This window comes from Hordeum vulgare, chromosome 2H (assembly GCF_904849725.1).
Source record: "Hordeum vulgare subsp. vulgare chromosome 2H, MorexV3_pseudomolecules_assembly, whole genome shotgun sequence".
In the NCBI taxonomy this organism is placed as follows: domain Eukaryota; kingdom Viridiplantae; phylum Streptophyta; class Magnoliopsida; order Poales; family Poaceae; genus Hordeum; species Hordeum vulgare.
In genome coordinates this window covers 462111169-462121224 of record NC_058519.1, presented here as the reverse complement: position 1 = coordinate 462121224, position 10056 = coordinate 462111169, and the positions used below count along the sequence as shown (strand labels likewise).

General features: G+C 49.0%; 2 protein-coding genes across 5 annotated transcripts; both read right to left on the bottom strand.

Moving 5' to 3' along the window:
* Positions 1-617: 617 nt before the first annotated feature.
* LOC123426660 (glucan endo-1,3-beta-glucosidase 14-like) lies at positions 618-4967 on the bottom strand. 4 transcript variants are annotated; one of them, XM_045110528.1, is made up of 5 exons: positions 4637-4705; positions 3437-3489; positions 1406-2436; positions 1042-1197; positions 618-911 (listed from the first exon to the last, which is right to left on the bottom strand). In XM_045110528.1, the coding sequence occupies exons 3-4, from the start codon at positions 2348-2350 to the stop codon at positions 1138-1140; spliced, it is 1005 nt and encodes a 334-aa protein (XP_044966463.1). In that variant the 5' UTR covers positions 2351-2436; positions 3437-3489; positions 4637-4705; the 3' UTR covers positions 618-911; positions 1042-1137. The 4 variants fall into 4 exon arrangements, with proteins under 4 accessions (XP_044966463.1, XP_044966460.1, XP_044966461.1 ...); XM_045110525.1 differs by lacking the exon at positions 3437-3489 and having other exon boundaries at positions 1406-2439; positions 4637-4967; XM_045110526.1 differs by lacking the exon at positions 3437-3489 and having other exon boundaries at positions 4637-4967.
* Positions 4968-6527: 1560 nt separating this feature from the next.
* LOC123430255 (ferredoxin-1-like) lies at positions 6528-9024 on the bottom strand. The gene is made up of 2 exons (XM_045114130.1): positions 8814-9024; positions 6528-7184 (listed from the first exon to the last, which is right to left on the bottom strand). The coding sequence occupies exon 2, from the start codon at positions 7166-7168 to the stop codon at positions 6713-6715; it is 456 nt and encodes a 151-aa protein (XP_044970065.1). The 5' UTR covers positions 7169-7184; positions 8814-9024; the 3' UTR covers positions 6528-6712.
* Between the last annotated feature and the right edge of the window lie 1032 nt (positions 9025-10056).

The window sequence follows — 10056 nt, the reverse complement described above, 5'->3', positions numbered from 1 at the left end:
GGGCGGGCGGCGACGGGACAGAGTGGCGTCAAGTGGCCCGGTTAGAACAATAGGATTGATTTGGGGACGTTGTTGCATGGCCCCACATGTAAGCTCCGGACCCACGTCCATGCAGTCCCACGTGTAAGCTCTGGATCCACTACCACTAACGCCAATAGACGGAATGGACTCAAAACTGCCTGTTTGACCTCGTCATAGTAGTTGCGCACAGTGTAGGGGCAAAACTGAGGACGATTCTCAACTGAGAGTAAAACTGAGCACATGGACACCACTAAGGGCAAAAAGATAATTAGCCCTTTGTTTAACTAGCTGGCACTACATGTTCAGATTGTGTGCGGTAAGCTCACTACTAGTTAGAAATGATGACAACAATTTATGAAGGTTGCAACCAAACACCATGTCATATGTCCACCTAATGCAATGTGGGCAACCAAACGCCGGGTCAAAAATGATTGTCTCGTGCAATTAAGGTACATGCAGGCAATCAAACTATGTGCATGTGGGGTCTTTTTGCCTACATCCTTCAAACCGGCTCACTAGAGCCACGCTAGCTGGGCCAGACTCGATTGTCAATGTAACCAAACACGCCTTAGGAGATGCATTGAAGAAGGACGACGAGAAGAACAGTACACGTGACAAATTGGCATCCTTGTCCTGAATATTTCTGTCCTATGTACACATACTATGAAGTTTCATATATAGAGAAGATATCTCCAGAATGAATCAAGAGGAATCCTATCAAATGATTGTTGTTAATTTGTACAAATATTGGCAATCTATCACGCCCAAGCAGTTAGTTGAACTTCATTCTCGATATGTATGGAGTTAGCAGCTACAGCTCGTGGAGGCTGCCGAAATGACAAGGGTGATCTGCCAGGGCTAGCTGTGCGTTTCTGATGGTGACAAGCATTCTGCAGAAACAAAGCACATCGGTTAGCTTTTCTAGCGAAACGCGTTGCTTGGGTGAAAAGAAGCAGCAAATGTTACGCACAAGCAATCAATTCCCAAAAGATGCTCAGGTTTTTCAGCCAGCTTTCTCACCTTCTGATGTGCCGATGAAATCCCTCTCTAGCAGCAAAAGATGTTCAGGCTCAATGTCTTCGCTCGCTCTACTGCAGTAGTGAACAGTATATACTCTCAGGATAAGACGAGGGTGATGACAGATGCCAAGGCGATGAGGGCAAACAATTGAATCGCCTGCAGAAGACAGAGGGCCATTTGTCAGCACGTCAGATTCAGGCCTCACACAAAGTAGAAATGTAAAAGACCACAGTGCCGTCTCAATGTCTCATAGGTCATAAACAGGACGCCAAAATATTCTTGGAGGACGTATGATCGACATTCAGAAAGTTCTTAACGAATTTGCCGAATCTGAACAAGACGATGCCTGAATGAAGGGCCTTACCGTGCGCGTGGCGTCCGACTCATCCATGGGCGGGAGGTAGCCGCGCAGGCCGACATTGTAGACGGGCGTGCCGTCGGGGTAGAACAGCCCGTAGTTCCGCTCGGAGGCCGGGCCGGGCTTGAGGTTCTCGTTGAAGAGCGCGAAGACGTAGACATCGATGGGCACCGCCGGCCTCAGCGGCGTCCCTTGCTTCATCTCTATCCTCCGCAGCAGGTTCCCGATGTAGATCCCGGCGTACTGCGGCGTGGCGCCCGCCTCGTCGGGGTCGCCCCTGGACGGCCACCCGGTCTCGGAGATCTTCACGTCCACGTCGGTGTGGCCCAGCGCCTGCACCGCGGCGTACACCGAGTCCACCTGCGCGTACAGCATGTTGTCGTAGTTGAGCCCCGTGGCCGGGTCCGTCACCCCGGCGTTGGGCTGGAAGAGCACGTACTCCAGCGGCACGCCGTCGGGGTCGTCCTTGTAGGCGAAGTACGGGTAGCAGTTGATGAGGAACGGGGACCTCGCCGCCGACAAAAAGTCGAGGAGCGGCTGGATGTACGGGACGACGTCCGGCCGGAACGCGCCGGCGGACGGAGGGTAGGAGCTGCCCATGATGTCCAGGGAGTGCGCCGTGGTGACGTTCACCTGCCCCTGCAGGCCCAGCGCGCCCAGCGCCTGGTACACGGACTTCATCGCCGGCAGGAGGCTGTCCTTGAGGGCGGTGTCGTTGCCCTTGAACACCTCGTTGCCGACGGTGATGCAGGTGATGCGCGTGCTCGGGAGGTACGGCCGGACGTGCTGCTGGACCCACGCCCGCGCCGCCGCCGGGTCCACCATCGCCGACACGTTCTCGTTCCCGATGCCGATGACGAACTCCACGCCCGTGTCCAGGAACGCGCTCAGAACGTTCTGGTCGGCGTCGTAGAGCTTCACCTTGCTCACCTGCATCGACCGGAGGAGCATCGACACGCGGGATGGCGAAGGGAGGTTGTCCGCGATCTGCCCGTAGTTGATCCCGATCGATAGGCCTCCGGCTGCCACCGCCTCGTCTGCTGCGATTGTAACAAGTCAGAAAACCACCATCTGCAACTGCAATGCATGCATGCATGCATCAACATCAAGTTCACACCGACAGAAACTGCATTTCACTCATACGCAAAACGGGAAGATTACTAACTGGAGATATTGAGGACAATGTTCACTATATTCATGACTAATTGCAGATCGTGATAAATTTGAGTATGGTCGCTTGGATCATACTACGAAAAATCAATCAATTTCATCGAAAAGAACTCTTCAGATACATCCTCGGAGGTTTAAAATAAAATGAACAAACAATCTAAGCTGCATGCATCTCTGCACACATGGTACTCCATCTGTTCCTAAATATAAGTTTTTCTAATTTTTTTATTAAATAACTATATACGGATGTATATAGACATATTTTAAAACGTAGATTTATTTATTTTGTTTTGTATGTATTTTCCTAGTGAAATCTTTAAAAAGACTTATATTTAGGAACAGAGGGAATAGTAATTACTCCCTCCGTTTCTAAGACATTCTAAGAGATTTTAGCATGAATTATATATGGATGTATCTAGTGTATTTTAAAGTATAGATTCACTCATCTTTTTTTTATGTAATTTATATTAAAATCTTCAAAATAACTTATATTTAGGAGCAAAGGAAGTACTTGTTTAATTACACAATACAGTGAAGGCTCGGGTCCACATGTGAGCACGTGATTGGGGCATCCTACCAAGAATCAAGTAAATATAAAGACCACGTACGTTGTCAACCACCTTTTAGCTAGTCTAAAATGTTTCATTTTGTTCCAGTCATACAGTGGCCACAAGCGATCCAAAAGTGCTGGCGTAGGCTCTGTTTGGAACCACCCAGATTATATAATCTGGTTTTTATAATCTATTGTATTTACAAACAGGACAGTTTATATTGTAGATTTTATAAACTAGATGAGCATATTATTATAATCTCATAATCTGCTCTACCCAGCTAAAATGAGATTATGGATTACAAATGAGGTCTTACCCTCGTAAACTTCAAGAGAATTACGCAGTGCCACCGCCACTTTCCTATTTTTCCTTGTGAACAGAGGGCAAACATGTCATTGTACAATTTAAAAGCTGGTTTATAGTTTATATAATCTGGCCTCCAAACATGCTCATCTGGATTATTTTTATAAACCAGATTATATAATCTATGTTCATAATCCAGATTATCATAATCTATTATGGTTCCAAACAGGGCCTAAGAAGTGTAACCAGCAAGCCACTTGGCCACCCTTTCGGACATACTTTACGGGGAAAGTCATCGCAGCTCAGCACCAGATCGGATCCACGTCAATTCGGGAAGAAAGGCAAAGGAAAAATAATGCCGGAATGGCTCGGATTTGGTATTGGGATTTGGGAGATGCTGCTAGTGGTATAGTGGGCAGCCTTCCTTACGCCATGGAGCACCTTGAGGGACCATGTGAGCCCTCGCTAGGATATTCGTTTAAAACGTAGTCGAGATAAGATAATCTCCGCAAGTACACCTAACAACCACTATCAATAGCTAGATCGTCATGTCATGCTCATGCTGTTACTTAAGGGTAATCAGGTAGCCTAGATGCGCACACACACAAAAAAAACTTTTTACATTGACCAAGCCAAGATTGAATTTTACATTGGGGAGCTTGAGAAAACTTTGTGGGACTAAACAAGAGAGCAAAGATTGCCTTCGGAGATGAATTAAAATAAGATTAACGTATCAGATATCGACCAGGCAGAAACTCTGTCCAGAGGAAAACAATAAATGAAAAGACCGCCTCACTCCATGGTCAATGATGTGGTGTAATATAATCTTCCGCAAAAAAAAAAATGATGTGGTGTAATAAGTTTGACAGATGACAATGGAAATTCAGAAAGCACAGGCAAACACTACAGTGCAGCAACAATGGCGTGCAAGGCATTTACGAGGAGAATAAACGATCGTGTTCTTTGAGTGTGAGCCCAAATCAAAACCTGTTAAGCTCTACGGGGTCGGTCAGCCACCAATCGATTCTAAGGCCCTTTGGAGCTTCATGCGATGATCATGTACCCGAGTTCATACAATCTCTAATTCAGCCCTCAGTAATACTAATGCCCCTCAAAACCCTCTGTTGTAGTCTGTACTGACAGACGTCCTGGATGTGCAACAGCGGAGTGTGAATAATACGCGCGGATAGTCACAAAGTTGCACGGCGCTCACCTGTGGCCGTGAGAAGGAGGACGAAGACGAGGAGGAGGAAGCGAGGCGGCGACCCTGTTCTCGACGGCTCCGCCACGGCCATGGCCGGATTACCGGACGAGCGTGGACGCTGCCTAGTTTCAAGCTCCAATTCTGGCCAGGCACCGGGCCCGGGGGAATGCTTGACCTTGGGACGCTCGCTCGCTCGCTCGCGTGTGTTGTGTGGACGGAGTGTGCCTGCCGCTGGCTGCCCTGCGTTTTTTTGGGCTTGGGGTGGTGTTTGAGGATATTTATCAAGGGGCGGGCACGGTGACGAGCGACGACAGTTACAGCCGTTTGCTAGGCCGCGTCGCGTGTGCTTGCCTGGGGTTTTGTAGTATGCAGGAAGGCGCGAGGAGGGAGGCAGAGCCCGGCGGGAAGGGCTTGAAACGGAAACGAGTGCGCGCGTGGGTCGGCCGGTCCATGTGCATGTGCGCCGTCGACGCGTGTCGACCTGCAGCTGCAGGCATCTCCGCCGCGCCGACCATTCCATGTTCGGGACGGGATCCGACGCGTGCGCCCTCAGGTTAGTTGAGTTGGTACCCGCATTCCTCCCCCGTCATTCCGTGCCTCTCCGGCTGGTGAGATGGGAGCTTCCTCGGACGAAAATAGAAGACGCCCGCGGCACGAACCACGCTGCAGGTTGAAGGCCACACACAAAGGAGTACATGCATGCATTTTGTACTGGACGCCCGAGGATGGACGGTTTCTCCCAAACGGGAAGCAAGGCTGGTTGGTTTAGTCGACGGAGGTTGGACCACGGGAATGCGTCGGTGCGCGGTGATGGGGGCGGTGGCCGTCGACGCGATCCGGCTGGGTGCGCGCGACACCGCTGCGCGTGACGCCGCTCCGACTCGGCGGCACGTGGACCGGGCCCGCCCGCCCGCCGTGTGCCTCGCCGCATTCCGGTCACGGGCCACCTGCGACATTGCCACACACAGTCGTAGCGATTCCTTCAGCAGAACCTCCAATCTTGTTTCCGTTAACACGACGGCCCACAGGCGCCGCGCGAGGCTGTGCAATTCGGCGCATTAGCTCAGACCCACGACCCAGGATCCTATGATTCCTTCGGGACAACAATAATTCGATACGCTAACATGCATGGCATGCGAGCAAGAGCAACATCGTGATCGGCGATTCCTTTTTCCTTCCATTTGCCGCCTTTGTTTCGGCATCTTTACGCTACAAATCGTCCTTGAGCCAGTTCACTTCGTCGTCTTTTGTTTCCTCAACTTTTGTCTGCGCTGCCGCTCCCCCATGACCCTGGGACAGCCAGACACCCAGTCGCTTGCTCGGCCACAGTGCCGCTGCCGCACCTAACGCCGATGGGATATCCAGTACGGGTACGCGCGAATCAGTTCTGGACACGCCGACCCTAACGCACCACCTCTTTTCCTCGCACCAATTTGCGAAAGGTCTTTTGAATTTTTATACACCAGACCAACCAACATATACCGGCAAAGATCGCATCAAATTCGGAGTTTGGAAAAAGCGCAAAACCCCATCTCTTGGGCATCTCCTCGCGCTGTCGAGATCCATATGTCTTCCTGAGTTGCAAAAAAGAGATCCATGTCTTGGTGGCGGTGGTGCTATGTTACGTATGTATACTTACTTTACCCCCGAGTCAAGCGACACCCCTTTGTGCACCAAAGCATCGAGATAATGGGATGTTGCTGCCGCGGTAACAAAAAGAATGCAATGCGCGCGGCACAACGCTCTGGGGGATATTCATCCGTTTTTGTTCATGGACGGGGCGAGAGCGGCGGCGAACCTGAAACCGATTGACGCGCCACGGCAACACCCACGGCCGTCGACGTCGAGATGGGCTCGACAGATTCCGAGACATGCACATGAGAACGTAGAGACAAGGACAAAAAAATAAATGCACTTGCTCAGGTTAAGGTAGACGGCGATGAAGAGAGAATAAAATTTAGCTAGGATTCAGCGACAGCTACATATGCAGCCAGGCAGATCGGATCACACATCACAGCATCGTCAAAGATCGAACGAAACTAGTGCTGCTAGCCAGGCGAATTGACTTTGCTGCTGCTGCTGCTGCTAGTATAGGTCGGACTCCTTGTGCGTCTCGATGACGAGGTCGGAGGTGGGGTAAGCGACGCAGGTGAGCGCGTAGCCGGCGCCGACCTGCGCGTCGTCGAGGAACGACTGGTCCGACTGGTCCACGCCGCCCTCCAGGACCTTGCCGGCGCAGGTGGAGCACGCGCCGGCGCGGCACGAGTAGGGCAGCTCCACGCCGGCCTCCTCGGCCGCGTCCAGGATGTAGCTGTCCTCCGGCACCTCGATCACGCTCTCCTTCCCCTCCGGCCCGATCAGCTTCACCTTGTACACGGCCGCCGCCGCCCGGAAGTCGTTTCGGGCCCTTGAGCCTGTGAGCGTGGGCGCCATTCTCGCCGAGCTCAGGTGCAAGTGCAGTGGCTGTTGTCTGGTGCTGTGATTCAGGCGTGGGTTCGCTCTCAAGTTGCAGAGAATTGGTGCGGTGAATGTAGTTGCCATCTCGGATGCTTGTGTTCTGTAAAAATGGCCCCAGAATAATTTCTAATCAGAACCAAGAGAGGAGATGCTGTAACAACAGGCATCACAGAAAGAAGAAGAAGAAAAGATTTGCATGCCCAAATATTTGGCCCCAGAATTTTCATTTGCAGGTGCAATAAGACTTAACAAGGGTGCTTATTGCTTAATAAATTGGTTTTTACACTACTTTAAAAATGAAGACTTTAATTAAGTCTGTCCCAAAATTATGCTTTAGTAGGACCATTTTAAAAAGGTACTGTACTTAGCATACTATACAAGGCAGCGGAATTATTTAGTAAGTATGGTGTTGATTGAGCTATAGGATGTGACCAAGCAACCAAGTTTGTATGTCTGGCTAGAAAATAGGTCTGAAAGCGAGCACTAAGATGAAGTAAAGCTTCACAACTACGTACTACCAATCTTAGCAGGTACTCCCTTCTAAGAGTGCTTTTGACACTACACTAGTGTCAAAAACGCTCTTGTATTATAGGACGGAGGAAGTAGCAATTAGGAAAGAACAAGGATGCCGTCTCATCACGGAAGCCGGGCATCTCCATTTCTAACAAAGCATTATAACTCTTCCCCATGACACCTTTCTGACGAAAAAGGGAGAAGAACGTCCCAAATGGGCCACAAAACGTAGACATTAGAAGCTAGTTGATCACCGCGGATCAATTTTTTTTAATATCTCACAATGGACAATAAAACCATTGGCCTATACCTCCTGAAAGTACAAGCAATGCTATTACAGTCAAGCGCCCGATAAATAAAAGATATCCAACTCCAGCCAATAGTTTTTCGCAACTAGTATTGGGGATTGGGATGTGGATGAGATTGCAAAGTGCACGACACATATCGAGTCCATCCTAGTGAATCAGCTTTTCCATTTATGTGGGAAACTCCATGTGGATCTTTGTCATCCCCACTTGAATTACCCGCGTGATATAGTAGGATGCGATACGAGCCCTTTTAGAGTTCCTTTTCACCACAAAGGTCTTTCAGAGTAAGCTGAAACCCTTACGACATAAGTAATGCCGATAAGAGTAAGCGCGGCATCTTTGACAGGATGCTGTGCGTGCTAAGCCCGATGCTTTACATATCTGCAGATAAGGCTGTGCTTCTTTGTGGTTTGGGCACTGAAGCTAAGCCATACTTTATATACTGATGAACGCTGATGTCAAAACAGAAAGTAATGTTAAGTGATACTTACTTCCTCCGTCACAAAATTCTTGTTTTAAATTTGTCTATATATGAATGTATCAAGTCATATTTTAGTTTTTGGGTACATTCATTTCTCAACAAAACAAGAATTATGGGACGGAGGGAGTATTAGATTTGGGGTTGGGGTTGGACAGCTGGGCTTGGACCCATATAATTCGACAGATATGGTCAGAAGTCGCAAGTACCTATCGGATTTGTCCAGCCTATATAGGATCCTGAACTAATCTACACATTCGCATCGGGGTTCCCTGGATTGCACATTCGCATCGCACTAGAGTCTACAGAGGCGAGGCCAGTGATGAACATTGAACAGTAGTAGGGGTTTACCATTGCATTTGGGCACCACTTATCTGACGCCGGATTTGGGAAGATGGGATGAGGAGAGCATAGCAGAGGAGTGACTGACCTTGACCTGGTAGGAACTAGGAAGTGCGCCGCGCCGCCGCGCTGCAATCCGGAGCAAGGATGAGGCGACCAAGGGCGAGGGCAAGGGCGAAGGGGGGAGCAGTGGAGGAGCGTGGGATTGGAACGGTCACGGGGCGCTGGGATACGGATGGGGGCGATGAAACGCGTCAGCGGCGTCTAGTGCAGGAGCACCGCCGGGGCCCTTGGTCGGGTCCCTCGTCCAGGCGCCATCCGGCATTGTGCGCGGCCTGGAGCACGGATCCGACGGTAGCGCTCGGCGCGTTCTGGATTTGATGCCTCGGTTGCTCCGCTCGTGCTGGACGGACGCGACGGTGGAAGCGGCATAATGAACCATCCTGTGGCCTGCGTGGCCCGGTGATACCGAGGGCTGGGTTGTAGATGGGCTCGTTGCAACGGCCGCGTAGGGGCTTTCCTTTTCCGTTCTTTGCTTCTTCTTCTTTTCAATTTTGTTTATATTCAGAAGTGGTCTGTCTATCTTACATCTACACTGAGGCCATATATCTGGGTTTATTTTCTTTATATTGTTTATTATTATTATCCTTTTGTCTGTTGTCCTTGGAACCTTGTCTCTTTTTATGAACCCTGATGTACAACGCTTGTTGTGATCGCTAAGCAATGTTCTCATGGGCCAGGCCCAGCGCGCCTCTCACGCTCGCTCGCTAATCCTTATAAACTAGTGTATGTCGTATGAGTTGTTTTGTATATTTTTTTTCTCTTTTTTGGTTTAGTTTTTTTCTCCTGGATTTCTTTTAGCTTTTTTCTTTTAATACTTTTCTGTATTTTAAAAAACAAAGGAACCAATACAAAAAATGGAAGTAGTAAAAACCCAAGAGAGAGACAAAGAAAACCAAGAAAGAAACAAAGATAATAAAAAAATAAGCGAAAGAAAAGAAAAACTAGTGATAACCAAAAGGCAACCAAAAAAATTAACAAAAACATAATATTTATAGAAAATCGTCAATTTAAAACATTTTTTAGAAATTAAAGAAAAAGTTAAAAATTTAAAGTAAAAGTTCGAGTTCTAGTTGTGACTCGGGTGGGATTGCAACTAGGACAAAAAAATTGATCGGGCCCTAGTTATGAGTTGATAGTGAGATTGCAACTACGATATAAAGAAATGTCGAACCCTACTTACGAGTCAAGGATGAACTTGCTACTGGAACAAAAAAGGTCAGGTCGAAGTTGCGCGTCGAGGGTGGACATGCAATTAGGACAAAAATATT

Coding starts and splice junctions, on each gene's coding strand:
- LOC123430255 (XM_045114130.1), bottom strand. CDS start 7,168: ATGGCAACTACATTCACCGCACCAATTCTCTGCAACTTGAGAGCGAAC.
- LOC123426660 (XM_045110525.1), bottom strand. CDS start 4,718: ATGGCCGTGGCGGAGCCGTCGAGAACAGGGTCGCCGCCTCGCTTCCTC. Junction 2,440..4,636: donor CCTCCTTCTCACGGCCACAG/GTGAGCGCCGTG, acceptor TTACAATCGCAG/CAGACGAGGCGGTGGCAGCC. Junction 1,198..1,405: donor AGTCGGACGCCACGCGCACG/GTAAGGCCCTTC, acceptor TGTCTTCTGCAG/GCGATTCAATTGTTTGCCCT.